Below are 24676 nucleotides of genomic sequence, written 5' to 3'. Positions count from 1 at the left end.
TCTGGGGTCTCATGCTAAGGCTGTGATGCCATCGCAGAGCTGAGTGACTCAGGTCCTTGGTGTGATGGGTCCTGTACCCTCGCCAGGGGGCCTCTGCGGCCTTGGAGAGGGATCTTGCCGAGGCAATGAGAGACAAGCTTTCTGAACCTCTGGAGGGACCCTCACCTGACAGCCATCATGGAATTCCTGACATTTCTGAAATGTTCTGGAATTCTGGCTGGTTGCTTGGATGGCCTTGCATGGTTGGGCACTGGGGGCTGAGCCGGGTTACGGCGTGGCTCTCCCGGGGCCTCCTGCCTCTGTGGGAAGGGGTGGGCTGGACGCTACAGCCAAGCCCCAAACAGCAGCAAGGACAGCGTTCTGTTGCCTCGTCCAACCTCCCTGGGCTCGCCGTCCCTAAGTGGCCAGTGAGCTTCAGCTGGATCAAAAGCAGCCGCTGGGACACAGTGGCTGCCCTGACTTAGTCTTAATTTGCTGGTGGGTGGAGAGCACCAGCAGCTCATGGTTCTAATTCCATGTCCCACCAGACCCAGGGTAAACCTGGGCCCTGCACAGCAGGCCTGGGCTGCAGCCCCCTCACCTCAGGGTTTAGGAACCTCTGCTGCAAGGTGAGGCAGCTGGACAGGCACCGGTGTGGCTCAAATCTCAGGAGAAAAAACAAAACAAAACGGCTCTACATGGCATTTGGTGGAGCAGTGGAGGCTTCAGAGAGTGAGGGAAAGGTTTCAGAGCTGTAGGAATTAACTCTGCAGGGAGAATGATGCTCATTCATTCAGCCTCATTCAAAACATTCACTCATTCAAAACATTCACCATCCACCAGGCAGAAGGTCATCCATCTGATCTGGAGACAGCGACACGGCCCTAGGACTGGCGGCCACTCCAACTGAGGGAGGACTGCACATTTTCCCCTCTGGCCTCACGTGACCAAACAACTCACTTTCTGGAGAGTCACATGGCCTGCAACCTTCTCTTCCAGCAGCCCTGAGGCTGGCCAGTCACACGGGGGCTGCTCCCCCAGCCAGAGTCTTGGGACGAAAACAGCAGGTAGCAGAAGAGACGATGCCGGCCCTCGGAGGGCGGCAGCGGGAGGGACCAGCACCACTGGTGGGACCAGCCCTTGGAGGCTGTTTGTTATCCCAGCCTAACGCTGCCAACATCTTCCTGAATATTAATCAGGGTCTAGGCCTCGGGCTGAGGGATAGGTGGACACCAGATGTGAAAGACAAGTTTCATCAGAGAGGGACACACATCACAATAATCACGGTGCCAGGCAGAGTTTGGGGACAGGGTCGGGGCCTAGAGAGCATGTCCAGCTAGGGATGTGGATGTTTCCTGGAAAGCAGAACATCTGGCTGATCCTTAAATAACAGGGATGATTTGAGATGTGACAGTGGGCCAGGGAGCAAGGGCACTGCTGACTATAGAGATGGAAGGAGAAGGAGTAGAGGGGTGGGAACACGGGGTGCATGTTAGGTTCACACCAGACAGGTGGTCATCCTACTGCTAGAGCCACCCTGTGCCACGCCAGGTCTCTACTCTTGTCAGAACCACCCTGTGCCATGCTAGGCGTCTGCTGTTGCCAAAGCCACCCCGTGCCATGCTGGGTGTCTGCTGTTGCCAACGCCACCCTGTGCCATGCCAGTCATCTGTTGTTGCCAAAGCCACCCTGTGCCATGCTGGGTGTCTGCTGTCACTAGAGCCACCCTGTGCCATGCCAGGCACCTGCTGTGGCTAGAGCAGTATTGGACCAGGATAGACCATGTCAGATTTCTACCTTCAGTTTCTGTAGCCCATTGACTGACTGTTTGGGTAAAGCAAGGTTTTAATGGATAATTTGAGAATCAATGTTAATGTTTTAATATAATAATGGTTTCTTTATATGATTTTTAAAAATTGTATATTCCTCAGTTTGCTTTAATGACATTTTCCTGGTGAGATTCTCCTTCTGATTTCCTGTGGAACTGGAATAGAATAGAAATAGAATTCTCTGATCTAATTTACCTTCTCGGCAAATCTTGCTAGCAATCTGCTCCCCTGAGCAGGGGGACCTGGAGACAGGCTCCGTTCTGGGTGATTCTGCACCTTGGGAGGCCTTCTCAATGAATCAGGAGGTTTAAAGGGATCACCCTGCTTCTACTCAGGTGGGGACAAGTGAGAGTTGGAGACAGAGAGCAATGACTCAAGGCAGAAGTACAAGAAAGACAGGGGCAGAGCCTGAGCGGGCAACCCAGGAAACGCAGAGCCCTGTGTCTGAGCAAGTGCATAGCCCTAGGAACAAAGGACACGGTGCCTGATGCACCCCAGCCATCCGAGCAGCCATCTGCCCTGCCCACCAGGAGCTTCAGGTCCCTACATGAGCTGAGGGATGTAAGGGCTTTATTGCCACTATTCAACTCTGCCTTCCTATGGCAAAAGCAGCCTCCAACAATCTGTAATGCATGGGCGTAGCAATGTTCCAATAAAACTTTATTTACAAGAACAGGTAATGGGCTGGATTTGGCCCCTGGGCTGTTTGCAGATTCACCTCCTGGTACTTACGCCCTTGGGAATCTCCTTCCTTTGAATGTGGGCTGAATACGTGGCTTGCTTCTAAGGAGTAGAATGTGGCACTGCTGTGACTCAGCAACAAGTGCCTGTGCCATCTCTCCTGCTCACCCGCTCTTGTGGTCTGGCCAGCCCATGCTAAGGAAGCCAGCTGCCATGTTGTGAGAGGCCCCATGGAGAGGCCCTTCATGGCAAGGAACTCAAGTCCAACAGTCCACGAAGAATGGAATCCCACTAGCAACTGCATGGGTGAGCCTGGAAATGCATCCTTCCCCGGTCGAACTTTCAGAGACCACAGGCCTGGTTGACACTGTGCCAGAGACCCTGAGGCAGAGGACCTACCTAAGTTGTGCCCAGATTTCCAGCCCACAGAAACCAAGTAGGAGATGTGTGTTGTTTTAGGTTGCTATGCTGGGATCATTTGTTAACGTGGTAACAGATGACTGATACATCCCAGCTGTAGCTCCAGCTCCTCTAGGAAGGTGCCGGCGTCAGTCAAGCCTCTGCACATTTTGAGGTCTCCAAGACTGCCTGGAGTTTGGTGCAGCCCTTGCCATGAATGTTGGATTTCATGGTGTGGGTGTGCAGGTGATAACCCACTGTCAGGGTCCACATGTCTTTACAGACAGCCAGACCCGGCTCTGGGCGGGGCACTATAGGTACACAGAAGAAATCTAAGAGATGCTCCTGGCCTTTTTTTGTGGGGGCGGGGCGGGATGGAGTCTCACTCTGTTGCAGAGGCTGGAGTGCAATGGCACAGTCTCGGCTCACTGCAACCTCCGCCTCCTGGGTTCAAGCTATTCTCCTGCCTCAGCCTCCTGGGTAGCTGGGATTACAGGCGCCTGCCACCACAACCGGCTAATTTTTGTATTTTTAGTAGAGATGGGGTTTTTATGGGCAGGTGTGTCAGTGAGGATGACAGAATTGTAGAACTGTGCATGGGTTAATTTGAGTGGTTCGCTGAGTACAGGTGCCTCAAGAACACAGAAGAGGAGGAGTTGCTGTGTGCTCTAAGTTCCAACTGAGCACAGGGATGTCTGGAGAGAAAGGCAGAGCACTCCAGGTGAGGCGTTGAGAGCAGCACAGGTGTGGACGGCTGGGGCAGGGGACACACTCCTTCCATAGCCCTGGGGGATGGCCTTAGTCTGCTCTGCTATGATACGGCAGCTGCAATCCTAACAAACCGAGTGGCTTTAAAGACTGTGTTTTAAAAGCAGTTGTTTCCATAGGAAAAGGAGGATGAGGCCAGAGAGCTTCAGACTCATGATAACATATTTGTCCTATAGATATTTCCATTTAAAAGGTTAGCTCTGAACCCTCAATACTGCTAGACAACTCTGGCGTTTGATTTCGTCCAGTAATGATCTTTGCTTCCCATCATCAGGAAATAGTGCTTCCACTTTCTTATCAGCTCAATAGCCATCATCACCCACTGTTATGATAAACAAAGTTAAAAGCTGCTCGAGCCAACCGGCTCTGCGGCTTGCGGACTGTTTGCTTCCTGGCCTGTAGAGTGAGTCCCCATCACAGGAAGATCCGGGTCCTCACAGATCATGACAGCATCACAACCGGTGGTGTTCCTCCATGGTGCAATCCACAGCCCCTAACTCATTAACTGCGTTATATGCAGTTTGTACACGCAAAATTCAACCTGTTGGAGAAAGATTGTATTCTCCTTTTAGAAAACTGAGGCCGGGTACGCTGGCTCACACCTGTAATCCCAGCACTTTGGGAGGCCGAGGAGGGTGGATCACCTGAAGTCAGGAGTTCGAGACCAGCCTGGCCAACATGGTGAAACCCCGTCTCTACTAAAAACACAAAAATTAGCCAGGCATGGTGGTGTGTGCCTGTAATTTCAGCTACTCTGGAGGCTGAGGCAGGAGAATGGCAGGAACCAGGGAGGCGGAGGTTGCAGTGAGCCGAGATCACGCCACTGCACTCCAGCCTGGGTGACAGAGCAAGACCCTGTCTCAAAGAAAAAAAAAAAAAAGAAAGAAAAAGAAAAAGAAAGCTGAGGCTTCGAGGGGTTAAGTCAGAGGCCTCAGAATGAGCTCGATATGAACTTGGATGTGCCTAACCCTAAGGTCCAAGCTGCTTCTCTAAGGTGGGAGTTGCATAACTTTAGGTAAAGGCCCAGATAGTAAGGATGTTAAGCTTTGTGGGATGTAAGGGCTTTGTTGCAACTATTCAACTCCACCTTCTATGGCAAAAGCAGCCTCCAACAACATGCATGGGTGTGGCAGTGTTCCAATAAAACTTTATTTACAAGAACAGGTAATGGGCTAGGCTTGGCTCCTGAGCTGTTTGCAGATCCTGCTCTGAGGCAGAGGAAGGAAGCGCAGGAGGGCTGGGATGAGAGCAGAGGCCTTGACTGTGAGCTGGTGTGTCAAGTGCAAAGAGCCCTGGGGCAGAATTCAAGGCACCTGGCCCAGGTGTCCCAGCCAACACCCTTGCGACTTTGTCCCAATTCTTTAACCCCAGAGCTGTCAGGAGTGCAGTGGGAACTGGCAGTAGGTTCTGGCCACTCTGGGACCCCTGTGAGGGGCAAATGAGAGGTGTGTGATGGGTTTGGGCCGCTAGCAGAAGGTGGCGCTTCTGTGACACCCTGCAGGTAACAGGAGTTACAGGACATTTCTGCAGAGGCAGGTGACATGACATGAGAGGCCCTATGGGGCAAATAAGGCCAGGAGGGCACAGGCTGGCTTCACGCCGAGTGCCCACGTCCTGAAGCCCTCTGTCTCAGTGCTGATTTGATTCCACAGGGCCTCGCTGCCTTAGATGCAGTGGTGAGGCCTGTGCGTCCTGGTCCCACTGATCAGCTGAGCATTCCTGGAGGACCCTCTGAAACCATCTGCACTTTGCTTTTTCTCACCTGAGAAATGAGAGTAACCTTTAAGCCCTGCCTCTGCTTGCGTGTGGCAAGCACCTGTCGTCTATGACAAAAGAGACCACCGCAAGCAGTGGGTGGGGGTCTCCCTGAGATTCTTACAGTCCTCCCACATCCGAAGGCCAGGAGCGCCTGCGCCAGACACAGACACCAGGTGATCTCTGGTCCTCGAGGGGAAGGTCAAAGGAACACTGTTTACAAGACCCAGGAGCAAACGAGGGTGGGAGAAACAGGCCAGACCAGCAAAGAGCTGCAGGACAGTGAGCCTGACACCAGGCATTCTGCTCCCCTGTACACCATCGCAGAAGCTGCAGATGGGGTTTTACAGCCTCACACGAGTCTGGCCTAGCTGGCTGTTAGGCCTTGACCGCGAAGTATCCATTCTTTTTCTCCTTGCGGGAGAATGTTTTCAAATAACTTTTTTTTCTGAGATGGGGTCTTGCTCTGTCTCCCAGACTGGAGTGCAGTGGCATGATCACAGCTCACTGCAGCCTCGACCTTCTGGGCTCAAGCGATCCTCCCACCTCAGCCTCCCAAGTGGCTGGAACTAAAGGCATGCATTGCCATACTCATCGAGTTGTTTCTTTCTTTTTTTTTTTTTTTTCCAGAGATGAGGTCTTGTTACATTGCTCAGGCTGGTCTCAAATCCTGAGCTCAAGCGATCCTCCCACCTTAGCCTCCCAAAGTGCTGGGATTATAGGCGTGAGCCACCATGGCCGGCCTGGAGAACTCTTAACGAAGGCAAAGTACTACCAGTCTCTGTCCTGGCCAGCCTGGGTCTCCTTGCTGCTCTAACCCCAGGTGGGAGAGGAGGCTAAGGTTTCATGTTTACCCGTGTGGATTGCACAGCAGATCGTTGGAGGCCACTCCCATTATTTCTGTTTAATAAGATGAAAAGTTAAATAGCATGCTCCAACAAGAAGCAAGGCTGGAGTTCAAGTCTAGACGGTCTCATTCCAGGGCCTGACTTTCCTAGCTATGGCTTTAGCATCTCTGGTCTTGTCCTAAAGAGTCCGGGGAAGGAGAGAGGCAGCCCTTGTTAGCCAAGAGTCAACATCCATCTGATAAATCCTCTCCGAACACTTCGCTAGGTACCGTGAGAAGCACTGGCTCATGAGGTAGGATCTGTGTGCCTGGGATGGCATCAGCCACTTGTCCTCATGTGGTGCATGGTCTAGGGCAGGCCACGGGCAGGTCAGCAGGCAATTCCAGCCCTCAGGGTGGGCTCTGTGCTGGGGATGAGCCCAGAGCACTGTGGGGGTGAGCAGCAGGGCTCCCCGGGCAGTGCCTGGGCCTAGAAGGGCTCCCCTGGCCAGGTGCATCCAGGCAGAGACTTGAACAGTGGAGAGAAGAGTTAACGGCGTGGAGAGCAAGGGGCAGGGAGGCGCCAGCAGCTGAGGTGGAAGGGGCTGTGTGTTCAAAGGCCTGGGAGAGATGGCGCAGCACGTCCAGGGGACTGAATGGCTTTAGAGATCAGAGGTTTCTCTGGGAAGGTTTGAAAGCAGAGAGTGAGACAGTCAAAGCTGTACATGAGAGAGATGGCTTTGGCTGTAGCTAGGGAGTGCACAGGGTGTGGGGACCCAGCCCAGAGGAGCTTCTGCAAGGACACAGGCTGCAGAGAGTGGTCTGAGCGAGGGCGGGGCCGCAACAGGGAGAAGAGTGGCAGAGGCGGACCTGTTGGCAAGGGCCTGGAATCCACCAGTGGCAGTGACCAGGGAACCAAGCAAGCTGAGGCCTCAAGGGGTTAAGTCACACCCTCCATAATGAGCTAGATTCGAACCTGAATCTGCCTTGCTCTAAGGTCCATGATGCTTCTCTAAGCTTGGACTTAACGATACTTCCAGTAAAGGTCCAGAGAGTGAGGGTGGTAAGCTTTGAAGGACTGAAGGGCTTTACTGTAACTATTCAACTCTGCTTTCCTAGGGTAAAAGCAGCCTCTGACAGTATGTAATGAGTGGGTGTGGTGGGGAGACTTGGGCTGAGGCTAGGGTTTCTGTCATGGATTTTGGGGTGGGTAGAGGCACCCTTCCCAGGGCACATGTGAGCAGGCTTGTTGCCACTGTGGCTGCTGCTGCCAAGGGGCTGGGGAGGAGCAGCGATGGCTTTATCCCCAGGCAGAGCTCCTGCAGCACTGCTTCGAGGGCCCTCTCTGGATCCGGTCCTCTCCGCAGCCCTGCAGGCAAGGAGACTGAGCCCCAGGGAGGCGGAGTAATTTACCCAGGGTTATGGGGACAGAGCCAGGAGCCAGACCTAGGCATTCTGGCTTCTAAGTGCCTGCTCTTGGCTACTATACAGAAACTCAATTTTGGACAAGTTGGGTCAAGGAACTTGTGGGTCCGCCCAGCAGAGATGCCAGGCAGACCATGGGAATTGCAGGCCTGGGTTCCCCCAGTCTCTGCCTGGATGCACCTGGCCAGGGGAGCCCTTCTAGGCCCAGGCACTGCCCGGGGAGCCCTGCTGCTCACCCCCACAGTGCTCTGGGCTCATCCCCAGCACAGAGCCCACCCTGAGGGCTGGAATTGCCTGCTGACCTGCCCGTGGCCTGCTCTAGACCATGCACCACGTGAGGACAAGTGGCTGATGCCATCCCAGGCACACAGATCCTACCTCATGAGCCAGTGCTTCTCACGGTACCTAGCGAAGTGTTCGGAGAGGATTTATCAGATGGATGTTGACTCTTGGCTAACAAGGGCTGCCTCTCTCCTTCCCCGGACTCTTTAGGACAAGACCAGACTCATTTGGGAGCTGTGGCTCCAGAGGCAGCTGAGGATGGAGAGTCATGTAGGGGAGGGACCGGGGGAAAGCTGAGCCCCAAGGAACCCCAGAGAGAAGCGGAGCTGCAGCAGCCAGGGCACAGTGCTCTGGAAACCAGGCAAGGAGTCAGCCTCAAATTGAAGGCCAGGGCAAGACTGGGGACGCGAGCACCCACTGGACACTGCAACAAGCAGTGCATCGCGTGACTATAAGAAATACGGTGCACCATTTCAGAGTTGCTAGAAGAGTAGGTTTTAAATGTTTTCACCACAAAAATATGATAGAATGTGATGTGATGCAGATGCTAATTAGCCTGATTTAATCATTCCACATGGTAAACATTACTTTGTGCTCCATAAATGTATATGATTATTATATGCCAATTAAAAATACAAATTTATTTTTTCTAAAGCAGCTCATAGATTTGCATCATGGTTTCAATGGCATAGGTTGGGGCTGACAAGTCTAGAAGGACAGAACCGTGGGCTGTCAGAGCAGAAAATTCCAGGGGAATTAAAATGCTGACTAGATAACCGATTACACTAAGTGATTATTATTAATTTTCCTAGGTGTAAGAATGACTTTGTAGTTATAGATGGTGATGGTTAATAGTGAGTGTCAACTTGATTGGACTGAAGGATTCAAAGCATTAATTCTGGGCGAGTCTGTGAGGGTGTTGCTAAAAGAGATTAACATTTGAGTCAGTGGGCTGGGAAAAGGAGATCCACCCTTAAGCTGGTGTGCACCACCTCATCAGCTGCTAGTTAATATTATGCAGGCAGAAAAAACGTGAAATGAGTGAGACTGGCCTAGCCTCCCAGCCTACATCTTTCTCCCATACTGGAAGCTTCCTGCCTTTGAATATCAGACTCCAAGTCGTTCAGTTTTCAGGCTCAGACTGGATCTTCTTGCTCCTCAAGCTTGCAGATAGCCTATTGTGGGACCTTATGATCGTGTAAGGTAATACTTAATAAACTCCCATATATATGGGAGTATATATATATATATATACCTCCTATTAGTTCCATCCCTCTAGGGAACCCTGACTAATACAGATTTTGGTACCAGGAGTGGTTCTAGAGAGACAGAATATTCAGGATGGAGTCCTTCTGTTGGTTTTGGGGTTTCTGGAGTTGGCTGCTTAATATGATTAGATCCAAAAATGCTAAGGACTCCACTTCTAGTATTATGGAGAACGCTGACAGTCCTTGGCGTGAATTGTTTAGAGAGTTATGCAAAATAAATGCATTTGACACTCCTCATTCACTGTTCGTGAGAGGCAAGGGGTTTAGCGACTCTATACATAATACCTTTGACCATGTGTGGAGAACCAAGAAACATAATGAAGCTGGTTGGTTGCTCCTAAGTTCAGTGCACAAAGTGATGAAAGAAAATGATGAACTCAGGGATTCTGTCTCCTAGCTTCAGAAGCAGATACTGAGTCTCAAATCTGCTAAGATTGCCTTGAGTGGGAGTCTTCACTCCTGTAGAGAAAGAGCTGAAATTGTGGAAAAACAGACACAAGCTCTTACCATGTGAGTGGCTGACCTGCAAGTTAAGGTGCATGCACAGCCTTGCCAGGTGTCTACTATTAAAGTGAGGGGATTGACTGAAAAAGAATGGGACTCTGCAACTTGGAATGGGGATGTGTGGGAGGACCTTGATGAAGCTGAGGACACTGAGCTTGTAAACTCTAATGAACTTTTTTTGCCAGAAGGAACAGCTTCCTCATCCCCAGTAGTGGCAACATCCCAGCCTATTGTTGGTCCTTGTGATAATGTAAGTTAATATTTAATAAACTCCCCTATATATATATATATATAAATATATTTATATATTATATATATTTTAATATATTTTTATATAAATATTTTAAAATATTTATATATTATATATAAATTTGTATATATAGCCTATTGGTTCTGTCCCTCTAGAGAATCCTAATACATATGTTAAAGAGTTATTATAGGGATATATAGTAAAAGTATTTGTGAATAAAATAATATGATGTTGTAAACCTCTATATATGATGTCTGAGAGCTGCTTGAGGATCTCATGGGAGGGGCGTAGGTGGATGTTGGGATGAAACCAGAGTGGCCATAGTGCCTTGTGGTTGAGCTGGGTGGTGAGTGCAGGAGTGTTCTCGACACCAGTGGGTCTTGGAGATATTGTGGGTTTGGTTCCAGATCATTGAAAAAGGGAGTCATGTACATGTTTTGGCTTCCCAGTGCATATAAAGGCTATGCTTCTACTATACCATAACCTGTTCAATGTGCAAAGCATTCTCTGAAAAAACATGGTACATACCTCAATTAAAAAATACTTTACTGGCTGGGTGCGGTGGCTCACACCTGCAATCCCAGCACTTCCGGAGGCCGAAGCGGGTGGATCACGAGTTCAGGAGATCGAGACCATCCTGGCTAACACAGTGAAACCCTGTCTCTACTAAAAATACAAGGAATTAGCTGGGCGTGGTGGTGGGCGCCTGTAGTCCCAGCTACTTGGGAGGCTGAAGCAGGAGAATGGCGTGAACCCGGGAAGCGGAGCTTGCAGTGAGCCAAGATAGCACCACTGCACTGCAGCCTGGGCGACAGAGCGAGACTCCGTCTCAATAAAAAACAAACAAACAAACAAACAAAAAATTTACTGCAAAAAAGATGCTGTCACAGAGACGCAAAGTGAGCACGTGCTGTTGGGAAAATGGCACTGACAGCAGGGCTGCCCCAAACCTTCCATAACTGACACAGTATCTACGAAGCACACTAAGGCCGTCTGTGAGGAGTGTGATGCGCCTGCAGTTGTCTGTCTCCTTCTGTGTATGCTTGAGATTTCCCTAACTAGAAGTTAAACAACAGAAAAACAGGCAAAGAGGGGAAGAGTTCTCTCGGGGAGAGTGTGGCTGGAAAGGAGGAGCAGGGCGAGGGTTTGAGAGAGGCCTGGGGGTGGGGTGAGAAACTGCTGTCAAAGCCCTTTCAAATCTGCTGTTCTGGGTGCACTCTCAACAGTGGGTTGGGTGTGAACCCCACTTTTGTGCGGGATGCAGGGCCCTGGGAGGGGCGGTCTGCGTGGCCACATCTGTGGAGACGGCGCTTCCTTCCTCTGTGGGGATAGCCCAGCTTCTCCTGCGGTGCAGAGCCCACCTGCAGCCCCCTGTCCACCCTGAGCTCTGCCACTCACAGAAGACCCCAACCCTTGCAGGCTCAACCCCAGAGAAGGTCACAAAGGCCCAGGCTGGTGATCCTCCCTCTCCCTGGCGGAGCAGCTGAAGGGCGGGCTCACGCCTCGGGGAGCAGCTGAAGGGCAGGACAGTACCTGGGGGCTTTCTCGCTCCCTTCAGTGCCAGCAAGTTGCTGAGCCAAGTGGGTGCTGAAGAAAGAGGCCTCCACTGGCTGCCAGTGTGGCAACCTGGAGGGATCCCAGAGAAGCTGGCTCAGGAGTGAAACTCAGGATGGTGAGAGGTGAGGGAGCCTTTCCAAATGCAGCAGTGGGCACCGAACGATGTTCCACAACCTTTGTCTACAGTGATGGAAATCAGGTGAGTAATAATATCATCCCGCCACCAAGGTCTCCTGGGCACCGGCATCTGCCGGGCTGTGTGTGTGAAGCCTGAGCACGAACGGGAACCCCGGCCTGGGGGCCAGGAGGACACCCACCGTCACCTCGGCGGGGGGAGGGCCTGGAGGCCAGGAGGACACCCACTGTGACCGCCGCAGGGGTGGGCCTGGCAGGACCTCAGGGCCCCGGGGGCCAGTCTCGGGAGTGAACTTGATTTTTCCCCCATACATAACAGGGATCCCCTGAAGGGTGGAAACAGAAAGTGAGGAGATGGGATTTGCATTTCACAAGGGTCACCCCAGCAGAAGTGTAGAGGATGGGTGGACACAGGCCCCAGAGGCTTCCCTGAGAGCCCCCGCCCAGAGAGGTCGGGCTAGGCTCACACCTGTGGGCACGGAGCCTCCCCGCCCTCCGGCCCAGCACTGATGAGGCTGGTGTCAAGCCCATCCTCCCTCGGAGGGCTGTGTCTGCCTGGGGGCACCACAGCTCCATCCTGGGAGTTCTCTGAGCAGCTGCTCCTATCACCCGCCCTTCAGCAAGAGTGCTGCAGAGAGCCTGAAGGAAGTGGTGAGTCCTGAAATACTCCCTGGCATGGGGAAGGGGTGAGCCAACCTCCCAGTCACTCAGCAGTGCCTGTGCACAGCTTGCTGTGGGCCAGGTGCGGCGCACCGGAGAATCCCCCCACGGTGGAGGCACCTGCATCCCAGGATCTCTCCACTCTGCACTCCTTGGCGAGGGCTTCTTAGTGCATTTGTGCCTGAAGGGAACGTCTGAAACAACACGAGCTGGAGCCCAGAGCGTGGGAGGAAGCCCAGGAAGGGAACGTCTGAAACAACAGGAGCTGGAGCCCAGAGGGTGGGACGGAGCCCAGCGAGCCCCCTGCAGACTCCGGATAAAGCTGACTCATCACTCTCGTCTGTGAACCGGAGCAACGGCTCCCACCCAGGGGATGGTGACGATCTGTGCCCAGCACACAGTAGGCTCTCGGCAGATGTTTATCCATCATCCAGCACCGTGTAGACGGCCGTGCACGCAGCACAGCCCACCGGCATCAGTTGGAGAGACTGTGGCCGCAGAAATGACAGGGTCGGCCTGTGGTTTGCACAATGTCGTTATCGCGTGATATGTTAATAATTACCCAAGGAGCCCTCAGAATGTCAATGAAGAGACAGTGCAGCCTGTGAAGTTGGGGTTGTGACGTTAATTACCCTGTAAACAGGTGCCATTCACTCTTCCCTACAAACACATGTTTTCAAACTGGCATCACTGAAGCCTTTTAATTTCACTTAATAGGCACTAGGACTGGCTTTATTTCTCACTAGGGGGAGCTGAAACAGCTAGAAGCTGTGCTATTTTTTTTCTCTCATTCCAACCAACAGTAATTAAAAACTTGGAGCACTTAGAAGAAAGGTAGGACCCATATTGTATGACAATTTTTTCATTCTTAAAAAGAGCAAACACATATTTTCAAGACACTTTCCTGTCTTCCACAGCCACATGTACACCAGGAGCAACCAAATGCCACCTAAAGCCACCAAGTCATTTTATTTTATTTATTTTTTGAGACGGAGTCTCGCTCAGTTGCCCTGTCTGGAGTGCAGTGGCACAATCTTGGCTCACTGCAACCTCTGCCTCCTGGTTTCAAGCGATATCTGGCTAATTTTTGTATTTTTAGTAGAGATGGGGTTTCACCAGGCTGGTTTCGAACTCCTGACCTCAAGTGATCCACCTGCCTTGGCCTCTCAAAGTGCTAGGATTACAGGCATGAGCCACCATGCCCGGCCCGCTGAGTGATTTTAAATGCTGAGCGTGGGTATCTGTCTGTCTTCTCTTTTTGGTGAAAGTTGCGGGGCTAAAGGCCACAGTGCTGGACACTCGGCTCTCATCTGAGCTCGGCAGCCACTCCCCATTGGGTGTAGAAAAAAGGCAAGTCCTGGCTCCCTTTTTGGGGAAAACTTACGTTGCTCTTTTTGCCGGACTAATATTTAACATGCCTGAGTAAGCATGTGAGACTCAGCCTCAAGCTGCGATCGGCGGTGGGCAGAGCAGGGACAAGCCGTCACAATACCCAGGCTCACAGCAACTGCCGCAATAAAACTGCCAGGAATGATTCGACAAGCAACAGCAGGACCTGCACCAGGAGCGCTGCCAGCCCAGTAGCACGGCGCCGGAGGGACAGCCAGCTCCCAGGAGCAAGCATGAATAGACGAAAAGGAGGAGGACGGCGAGGATTTCCAAATCCCTTTACTATTTAATACCTTTCCATCGAAATCCCAGGAACATTTGTTTTTGAGAACTTGCCAAAATGATTGTAAAATTCATAGAATGGCTGAGAAATTTTAGAAAACAAAGAGGAATAAGACAAGCTCTCCTAAACATGAAAAAAATGTGTAATAAACTGATATAAATGAAAGCTTTAGAGGTACCAGGGCAACAGTAAAGATGTCTGTGGAACGAAGGAATGTCCTCAGACTTGACTGTGTGTAAGAATTTAAAACATGATTAAGACGCATCACAAAGCAATTAAAAATCAATAGATGGTTTCGGGGGAAAAAACTTCTCTGGAAACAAATGATCTATTTAGAAGCTCACTTCATGCCAGGCTCCAGAATTAATTCCAGGAGGATGAAAGAGTTTAATGGAAAATATAAAACCATGAAAATTATGAAAAAAAAGTCTGGGTGAATATTTACTTTGTCTCAAAATGGGAAGGAGAGATGCCTCAGATCTGGAGGTTTGAGCACACAACCATTTAAACACAATAAAATTAAAGACAGACAACAGAAAGGGAAAAGTATTTGCCACAAACATGATCAAACATGATATCCCTAATATATAAGAAGCTCTAAGAAATCAACACAAAACACTGAGACCCATTAAAATAAAATAAAATGGAGACCAGGCTTGAGAATCCCCTGAGCAAAGCCCGTTAAGCCACGGAGACAACCTTGACCTTGCTGGTTCTGCAAACCTAAACAAAACTTAACCTGGGCTATTTCTTGTAAATGCCCATATTAAAAAAAAACAAAACTTAAGCCCAACCAATCAGAAGCTGCCAACAACTTACTGAGGGCACCTCAGGACATTGGCTGTAGCAACTAGTTTGGGGACAGATATGCAACTAAAGGCAGATATACAACTAGTGATATGGTTGGGCTGTGTCCCCACCCAAATCTCACTTTGAATTGTGGCTCCCATAATTCCCACATGTTGCGGAAGAGGCCCAGTGAGAGAAATTGAATCATGGGCGTGGTTTCCCCCATACCGTTCTCGTGGTAGTGCATAAGTCTCACTAAAGCTGATGATTTTATAAGGGATTGGCTCTCATTCTCTCTTGCCTGCTGCCATATAAGACGTGCCTTTGGCCTTCCACGATGATAGTGAGGCCTCCCTAGCCACGTGGAACTGTGAGTCCGTTCAACCTCTTTTTCTTTATAAATTACCCAGTCTTGGGTATGTCTTTATCAGCAGCATGAAAACCAGTACAACTAGGGATTTTCTAACAGTTGAGGCCAAAGAAGGCAACAACATACTCTTAAATCAAATTTTCTTTGTCCAGCTCCCACATTCACACCATAAAAACCTTCCCCTTGTGTTCCCTTCACAGAACCCCAAACCACCTTTGGACTGGTGCTGCCTGATTCATGAATTGCTGTCTGCTCAAATAAACTCTTCTAACATTTTGTGTCTCAGTTTACCTTGTAACAGACCCCCGTGAGAAAAATGACCATGAGCTCCACAGGCATCTAATCACAGACCAGTCATTTAAAAGCCCATCTAGGAAAATAATAATGAGATACCTTCTTGCCTAATAAACTAGGAAAGATTTAAAAGCAGGAGGAAAGAGGAATGCACCCTGAGGCCTGTATCTGGTCACCGCTGCAGGGTGTCAATTAGTTGAAGTATTTCAAAGGTGAAAAATGTTCATGTCATTGGACCAGAAATTCTGCTTCCAGCATTTTATCCCAAGGCAGGCATCAGAGATATTGGAAAAGATTTGTAACAGTGTTCAAAGTAGCTTCATTTCTAATAGCAAGGTGCTGGACCCATAGCCTTGTGCAAATGTATTGAACGATGGAAAATAACGGTAATAATGCCGTGGGTTATCTATGGTGGTTTACCCCCACCTGGGACCCAGCCCTGCCCACTCCATCAGGTGCCCCCTGCCTCCTCCCTGGCCTTGGCCCCCATGCCTCATGTAGCAGCGAGCCCACCTGTCCTCTCCCACACTCCCTCACACAGACATAATGCACCCGACATGCACACAACCCATGCTGCAAACACAGTCAAGATGGGTCCCAAGCCCTACTCTGAACCAGTGTGGCTCTTGAGCCCCTCCTACGTAGACATGCTGGAGCCCCCACTACTTGCAGCCCCCAGAAGGAGGCTACAGACGCCAGGGGTGGCAATCCCAGGTCTGGCTACGACTAGGCCCCAAAGCACAGGGCAAGATCTGGAGAAAGCCTGTCTTGGAGGAGGCTGGGAGGGGCACCTTCCTCCCCAAAGAAGGGCCATGCCTGTGCCCACACTGTCTACAGGGGCCCAGGAGATTCTGAGGCACCTCCTAGACTCATTGGGCAGACAGCAGGCGTGCTCACAGCATTTGAGGGCTTGGTGAGGTGGGCTAGGGGCTTCTGGTCTCTCCCTGGGAAGCTGGAGCAGCCGGGGGGCTTTATTCATTGATGGCAGCCCTTCCTCCTGATTCACCCCAACCCAGCTTCCCAGCTGTAGGCCCCAGAAGCCTCCAGGACCGCCGAGTGACCCGAACCATCGGTGGCAGGGCTCAGCAGGCGGGGAAGGTGAGCTGGCTCCGGGGACGAGCTAAGGGTCGAGGGAACCATGAGGCCACATGCTCCAAGGAGATGGCCTGCATGGGGACACGGCACCTCTTTTTATTTGGAGGCTCTGTCCTTGGGCAGCTGCCACTAACTCTGGCTGAAGAGTGACCCTGGGATAACAAAGGTGCACAAAGGGTCCCAGTGGCCAGTGTGGGTGTTGGAGGGCCCTGTTCTAGGAGAGGGTCTCGCTCTTGCAGTTCCCGGGAGCTGGGCTGGGGGCCATGCTTTTCTGTGCCAGGACCCCCAGGGCAGAGTGGGTAGAACCTGCCTGCCCCTAGTGTCCTCACGACACATCTGGGGCTGGATCAGTTTTCAGTCAGCATGGATTCAGAAATGAACAGAAAACCACAGGCTTTATTTGGCGTGTGAGGCCAGTTTTGCTGTTTTGTTTTGTTTTAAAGCTTTAATTGTTTTAGAGCTCCTGGGAAAGGACAGTAATTGCAGGGCAAATAGGAGAGCTGGGCCGGGCACCTCTGGACAGGAAGCCTTGCTTTAGGCCCTCCCTGAGCTCCCTGGGCCCCGGGGCCACTCCATCCCCACTTAGAGCTCAGGGGTCACTCAGTCACTTGTGCCTCTGGGCCGGTGGCCTGGGCTATGCTTGTTGCTCCCCTCCCTCCCTCCCTTCCTTCCTCCCTCCCTCCCTCCCTCCCTCCCTCCCTCCCTCCCTCCCTCCCTTCCTTCCTTCCTTCCTTCCTTCCTTCCTTCCTTCCTTCCTTCCTTCCTTCCTTCCTGTCTAAATGTGTTTCTCTCCCTCCCTCCCTCCCTCCCTCCCTTCCTTCCTGTCTAAATGTGTTTCTCTCCCTCCCTACCTTCCTCTAACATCTTCAGAATGTTTTCTGTGTTCTGGGCTTATGCTAAGGTTCTGGAGATAAGAGGGGTCCCTGCCCTCGTGGAGCTCAGAGAGATAAAGATCAGTCCTCAGGTGGATATGTGAAGAGCTATGTATGCGGCATGTACTGGAGCAGAGGAAGAAACAGCTAGTTCTGCCTGGGAGAGAAGACAGCCGCCCCTCCAAGGGCTACCGTGGATGCAGGGCTGCACAGGAGGGAGGCCTGTGTGTCCTCCCAGGGACGGGAGTCAGGAGCAGTCATTCCAGGCAGACACAGCTTGGTATGGGTGAGAGGGCACATGCTCAAGGAGGGGAAAGCCTGGGGGCTCTGGAAATACAGGCAGGGGCTGAGATGCCTGCTTGGGGTCTGGGCAGGAGTACGGGCTTATCCTGAGACCTGGGCCCATCCATGAATAGTGAGTGTTTTGAAGGCTGGAGCGTGGTTCCTTTACACCCCACAGTGCCTGGAACACTGTGGAACGTGGAGCTGAGCCCCAAACTCTGGCTGGGTCACCTGAGCAGCTCTCCTGCTGAGGAACCCACAGACACTGCCCATACCTCCACCAGAAAAAGTTCTGGCCACCTAGTCAAACTCTGTCCATCAGTACTGCAGGACAGCTGTGGTGGTGAATGCCCGAGTCCCCTTCTTCTGACTGGCACTGGATCTCCTCTAGGGACCCTCTCGCCTCAGTTGGCCCAGGTGGTCCAGGTAGAGATGATATCTCCCTGGCTTTGGGCACCTCAGGACATTGGCTGTAGCAACTAGTTTGGGGACAGATATTCAACTAAAGGCAGGCTGAAGACAGCCAGTGGACTTCCACTGCAGAAAAGGGAAGCTCTCTGTGCCCGGAGCTGTATGGCCACCTTGATGAAGAACCTGACCAAGGAAGGAGCCAACTAGGAGGAAAGTGGATCCAAGAGGCCACATGGAGCAGCTCGCTGGGGTGCTGGATCCAGCCATGCCTGAAGCTGTTCCAGGCTCCGCAACTCTTCTGGTGCAGGAGTTAATAATGATTCTTTCAGCTTAAGCTTGTTGGCGTTGGGTCCTACCTCCTGCATACTGGAGTCCTTACCGATGTATTATTTTTACCAATTTGTAATGTCTGGGCTTGTACATCAATCTCAGCTAAAAATCTAAAAATTATCCTTTCTCTCTGAGGTTAAACAGATTTAAGTATCATGTATTTGAACTTCAGGGGACCCAGAGATCATCTACTCTGAACATTTCATCATTTTACAGATGAGGCCAGACAAACCGAGTCACTCACCCAGGGTCCCCCTCATTCACCAAATACTGACTGGGGGCTGACCCTGGGCCAGGTACATTCTGGATACTCATCTTGTGAGCAGGACAGGCGCGTTAGTGGCAGCAATGAAGCCAGAACCTGAGTCTCCTCATTCACAGGTCTCCTCACATCAGCCCGAGGTCTCAAGGCTGGACTCAGAGGGGTTAAGTGACTTGCCCGTGGTCACACAGGCAGTAAACGGTAGAGCTGACGCTTGGACGTGCACGCTTACCTATGGGACCACGGCAGAGTCTTAGTTTTCATAAAAGCCTTTGAGCATTTTGGGCCCACGAGTTTGTGGTGCTCTGAAGCTTCCAGCCGAGAGGACGGAAGCTGGCCCAATTTAATTTCCTTTTCTGAAGGCCTACTTGCTCTAAGTCAATATGCTAGCAGTGCCTCTCCTCAGCAGATTAGGGTTATTACAACACAGGTACTTGGGCTGCGAGAAGCAGAGGCTAGAAAGGGAATGGCGAACTGGCTTTCTCCTTCCAGAAAACTCTCTGCAGTGTAAACACAGAACCTGGAGGAGTGTGCTGAGGCTGAACGACAGCTGAGATGTCCACCTGCAGGGGTGGCACTGCCAGGCCTGATGCAGGAGATGTGTGAGTTGTTTTGGGTGTACAAGAGCCAAGCCACATCCGATGAGTGGGGCGGAGCAGAGACCTGGATGCAGGGGCCATGTCCAGGAAGTTAGTTTTTAGTTTAACGTAGAGCAAGGCTGATAACGGTCCTTCCCTAAAGCCAATCCCCCTCCTCGTTTGGGGGTGGAAACTGCCTTTGTAAAACTAAGAAAAGGCTGAGAGATTAGGAGTATGGGAGAAGCCTGAACTCGGCTAAAATGTAAGCACACTTTCTTTTTTTTTTTTGAGATGGAGTCTTGCTCTGTAGCCCAGGCTGGAGTGCAGTGGCGTGATTTTGGTTCACTGCAACCTCTGCTTCCTGTTCAAGCGATTCTCCTGCCTCTGCCTCCCGAGTAGCTGGGATTACAGGCGTGCACCACCATGCCCAGCTAATTTTTTGTATTTTTAGTAGAGATGGGGTTTCACCATGTTGGCCAGGCTGGTCTTGAACTCCTGACCTGGTGATCCACCCACCTCAGCCTCCCAAAGTGCTGGGATGACAGGCGTGAGCCACCGCGCCCGGCCTGTAAGCTATAATCCCTCACTGCTCAGGAGTCATGTGACCAGAGGTCACAAAATTAGTGACTTTTCCAGTTGCTTCTAAAGATAACATCCCTATTATAGAAACTAAGATTGATCTTTGGAGATGCTTTTCAGACTTTTGCATTCTGAAAATGGACTGACCCCACCTGGACCCATGACTCACAGCTCAGGTGGTACTGTGGCCCCCCTCAGAGGTGGACTCAGCACATGAGGACCGTTTTCTATACCCCGTGACGCCATCCCCAGCCATTCAGCAGCACCCACTCCCTAGCCCCCATGCCCACCAAACTATCCTGGAAAAAACTAACCTCTGAGCCCTCAAGGAGACTGACTCCAGTGATAACTCAGGTTCCCCCACGTGGCTGGGGTCTAATTAAACTCTGTCTTTACTGCAATACCATGGGCTCAGTGAACTGGTTTTGTCTGTGCAGCGGGCAGGAGGAGCCTGCTGTGCGGTTACATCCCCTTGTGTGAACCCCGGCTCCTGGCACTGCTCCCCATCTGCCAGGGCCCTAAAGTGGCCACACAGCCTCTACCAGCCTGTGCACCCTCACCAGCTCTGCCTCTCCCTCCCTACTGCCAGGAGCCCCAGGAAGGAGCCCCATGGAAAGACCAGCTCAGAACATGAGTGCCTGTGTGGCAGATGGTGACTGTGTTATCTGCTGTTACAGGGACAGAGGCCACCTGTTCCTTCTCCCTCCCCTTCCTCAGGATGAGGAGCTTCTGATTAGCCTTCGCTGCAGCCCTGCTATTAGACACTGATTGCACCTGCCTTCATCTCGGCGCATCTGGGAGGCCCTGTCTCCAGGACACGTCCCTGGGTGCAGGGTTTCCCCGGCTGCTCTCCTGCCCTGTGGAAGTTTGGGAACCTCAATTTGCCTGAATGACAAAGATATTCTGAGCCCCTCTGGCAATAATCCTGGGGTGAGGAGCTGTTCGGGATGAAGCAGCCTTGGTCTAATGGGGAGGAGCAGCATTAGAGTGAAGACAGCCCCGCTGCTTGGGGGGAAGGCAGAGCTGTGCACAAAGCACCTAGGATATAGCACAGAGGAGAAATCTGAGCCCCGCCTAGAGGGAGGGGGACAGAAAGGGCTCCCCAGAGAGGAAGCCCTGGAGGGTGTCCTGGGGCAGCGGCAGCTGCTCCTCAGGGGATAAAAGCCTAAACGGCACTTTGGGAGGCCGAGGCAAGCAGATTGTTAGGTCAGAAGATTGAGACCATCCTGGCTAACACGGTGAAACCCCGCCTCTACTAAAAGTACCAAAAATTAGCTGGGCGTGGGGGCGGGCGCCTGTAATCCCAGCTACTCAGGAGGCTGAGGCAAGAGAATCTCTTGAACCTGGGAGATGGAGGTTGCAGTGAGCTGAGATCGCGCCACTGCACTCCAGCCTGGGTGACAGAGCAAGACACCATCTCAGAAAAAGAAAAAAAAAAATGCATAAAGGGTGCTTCAGGCCTCAGCCAAGTTAAACTGGAGGGGCTGCACAGGGCACTCTGAGTGGGTGTGACGCTGTGGGAACCAGCTCTGCTGACTCTCAGCACCCGCCTTCAAGCTCTGTGAGCAGTGTGGTGTGGCCACGTGGAGTTTGTGTGTGTGCATGGAAAAGGCCTTGGTGGCATGGGCACAGCAAGGAGGCTTTCCTTTCCCTTCTGTGGGACTGCAAAGGGTGCAGGTGGCAGGGTCCAGGCCTCTGGGCAGAGATGAGTCACATGGAGGGCGTGGGTGTGTTGAGGAGGAGGTGGGGCAGGAGGGCAGGCCTCTGGAAGGCGGGGCTGGAGCAGGGATGCACATGTTCGGAGGGGAGGGAGACGGGGGCCCAGCGGGGAAGGGAGAAGCCACATGACACCGTGATGCTAACCTCAGAGGCTGGGCTCACCTGCAGCCTCTGCAGCTGCCTCCCCACACCTGGGCTGTCTCAGCTCCGCACTGCTGAAAAGCCCTTTGCTCCCCCACACTCACAGCGGCACACTCACAAGTCTAAAAGGCGGAAGGCGCCCGAGTGTCCATCCCTGGAGGAGCAGACACACCAAATGTGGTAAATGCATGCAATGGAATGTTACTCAGCCATGAAAAGGAAGGAAATTCTGACATCTGCTACAACCCGGGTGAACCTCAAAAACCTCATGCTGAGGGCAAGAATCTAGACACAGAAACACAAGCATCGCAGGACTCCATTTGTACCAAGTATGGGGAAGGGGTGAACTTGCAGTGATAGAGAGTAAGTGAGAGGCTGCCCAGGATGGGAAAAGAGGGAAAAGGGGGCCTGCTTAAAGGTATGGGATTTCTGTTTGGGAAGAAGAGACAATTCCAGCGAAGGATGTTGGTGATGGCTGCTCAACATTTTGAATGCCACTGAACTGCACATGGAGAATGGTTTACATGTTATATGCATCTTACCACAGTGACAGACCCATATGGCCTAGATGTGTCCCTGCCCAAATCTCATGTTGAGCTATAATCCCCAACATGGAGGTGGGGCCTGGCGGGAGGGGATGGGGACATGGGGGTGGGTTTCTCATGAATGGCTTAGTTCTCTTGAGATCTGGTCATTAAATGTGTGGCACCTCCCCCTCGAGCTCTCTTGCTCCTGTTTGTGCCATGTGGGATGCCTGCTCCCCCTTCACCTTCCACCATGATTGGAAGCTTCCTGAGGCTGCCCCAGAAGCAGAGACCACCATGCTTCCTGCGCAGCCTGCAGAATTGTGAGCCAAGTAAACATCTTTTCTTATAAATTATCCCGTCCCTTTACAGCAGTGTGAGAAGGAACTAAGACACCAACAGCACAGACCCTAGACTGGAGCTGGGCACTGGGCATAGAGCTGGAGCCGGGTGCTGGGCATAGAGCTGGAGCCGGGCGCAGGGCATAGAGCTGTAGCCGAGTGCTGGGCATAGAGCTGGAGCCGGGCGCTGAGAATAGAGCTGGAACCAGGCACAGGGCATAGAATTGGAGTCGGGCGCTGGGCATAGAGCTGGAGCTGGGCTCTGGGCATCCAGTCCCGTTGCCGCTTGGCTGGCCCTGGCGCGACTCCCCAGTTTCCCGCACCACCCCTGGCTTCCCTACGGCTTGCTGAAGCTCTTTTCTCTGGATGTCTGCCTCGGTCTCAGGGCCTGCCCAGGTGCCCTGAGCCCCCTGGATCCTGACATCCTACCCCTGGGTGCAGGTGGACCCTCAGGCAGAGCTCCAACACCCACACCTGCTGCTTGCAGTTCAGACACTGCGGTTCCCAGCCCTCCTGCCCTGTGCTCCCGCCGTGCCACAGGCTGACCCACCCCCAGCCATGGAGGCCAGCTGGGGCCCAGTCACCTGAATACAACTGGAGAGCACAGAATCTGCCGTGGCCACCATCCGCAGGGGCACCCACCCTTTACTGACACCCTGACACCCCTCCCTGACAGCACCCTCGGCGGCCCCACCATGGCCCTCAATGGGCTCCTCTACAGCCAGGTCCATCCCTGAGGGAAAGCCGAGCCGCACCTTGGTGGCTCTGAGTGACCCCTTTAAACACATTTTCGTGCAAAGGGAGGCAGAAATACCGTATGCTCTTGATGCCTCTCTCCACGCATCCTTATTTGTATGCAAATACTGCTTGACTATTCCGGAAAAAATCCACTGGGCTTGACCCTTGGTGCTACTGATTGTTTCATAAGAATAACCCTTCCCCATTGCAAAAGGTCACCTGCTGTGTTTCCCTCCTCTGGCCCCCGCAGTCCGAGCCGCCCCCGCCCCCCACCTCGCCCTCCCCACTGTGCAGCTGCTCCTGCTAGGCCGAGCCTCTGTCCTCAGGGCCACTCTAATTATTCCAGGCCTGAAGCAACACCCTTCTAAATCTGCACCAGCGGAACAGAGCAGAAACACCAGGCTCTATGTGAAGTCAGGGAACTCTTTAAAGTCACCAGCCAGCGAGGAAGGTGAGGTTCTGTGGTCTCCTTGGCCGAAGGGAGGGCATTGCTCTCATTACCTGAGGCACGCTGGGCCCGGAGAGGGATAGAGACAGGATCTGATCTAAAAACAGACACTGCTTCCCACTGTGAGCCCCACAGAAGGCAAGGTCCCTTGAATCAGACCCAAGAGACACATCTTATCTAAAAGGGGTGGAGACAATGGCCCATGTGGCTTTCCCAGACCTAGAGAATGGGCTGTCACCAGGCCACTGCCGAAGCCCACTGAAGGACCGATGCAGATACAAACATCTGCCCTTCCAGATAACGAGGTTCCATTTCCCACACACCTACATCACCACTGAGTTAATACCGCTTTCGTAGAGCAAAGCCACAGTAAATATGATGGCCCCAGGTATCCAACAAACCCTTTAGGTCTCAAAAGCAAGACTTGACCTTTCACTGAAGCTGTCAGGAAATTCCAGCTCTCAGCTGAGCCCATCTTTTCCCACCAATGGCGTGGAGACCTCGGCCCCGGCAGCAGTGTGTTCAAGGAGGGAGAACGCTGCTGGACACGTGAGGGGCTTGGCCACAGTGCACCTGGCTGTCCCCACCGCTGTGGCCCTCTCTGGCAGTGGGGTTGGGGGTGCACAGAGCTTACCAGCCTCGCCGACAAAGACCTCCACGGGTGCACTGGCTGGGCTCTCGCCGATGATGTTATAGGCAGTCATTATTACTTCATAGCGCCGGTACTTCTTTAAATCTGCAGGGTTGAAGGACACACGGATCAGCTTCCACCAGAACCACCTTCTGTTTCTCCAAAGTTCCCCCTATGAACCACAATGAAGCAAGCAGCACCCTCCAAGGAGAGGAGGGGGGATTGTTAGAAATCTGTGAAATACTTGCATCCTCTGTGACCAAGGCACCCTCCTTCTCTCCT

The 24676-nt window shown here is 52.3% G+C and overlaps 1 protein-coding gene across 4 annotated transcripts in view; it reads right to left on the bottom strand.

The window, feature by feature from the left end:
* The window catches only part of SDK1 (sidekick cell adhesion molecule 1), a 973914-nt gene that overhangs the window by 62635 nt on the left and 886603 nt on the right, over positions 1–24676 (bottom strand). For all 4 annotated transcript variants that reach the window (XR_010122494.1, XR_010122492.1, XR_010122493.1 and 1 more), the window contains exon 35: positions 24398–24499. Coding sequence is in view for 1 of the 4 variants with exons in the window: in XM_063646050.1 (XP_063502120.1) it covers positions 24398–24499 (102 nt within the window). In the remaining 3 variants the exon portion in view is untranslated. The remainder of the gene's footprint in view (positions 1–24397; positions 24500–24676) is intronic.

This window comes from Symphalangus syndactylus, chromosome 9 (assembly GCF_028878055.3).
Source record: "Symphalangus syndactylus isolate Jambi chromosome 9, NHGRI_mSymSyn1-v2.1_pri, whole genome shotgun sequence".
Taxonomy (NCBI): domain Eukaryota; kingdom Metazoa; phylum Chordata; class Mammalia; order Primates; family Hylobatidae; genus Symphalangus; species Symphalangus syndactylus.
Note: the sequence above shows the minus strand (reverse complement) of the source record. Positions and strands in the feature narration are given on the sequence as shown.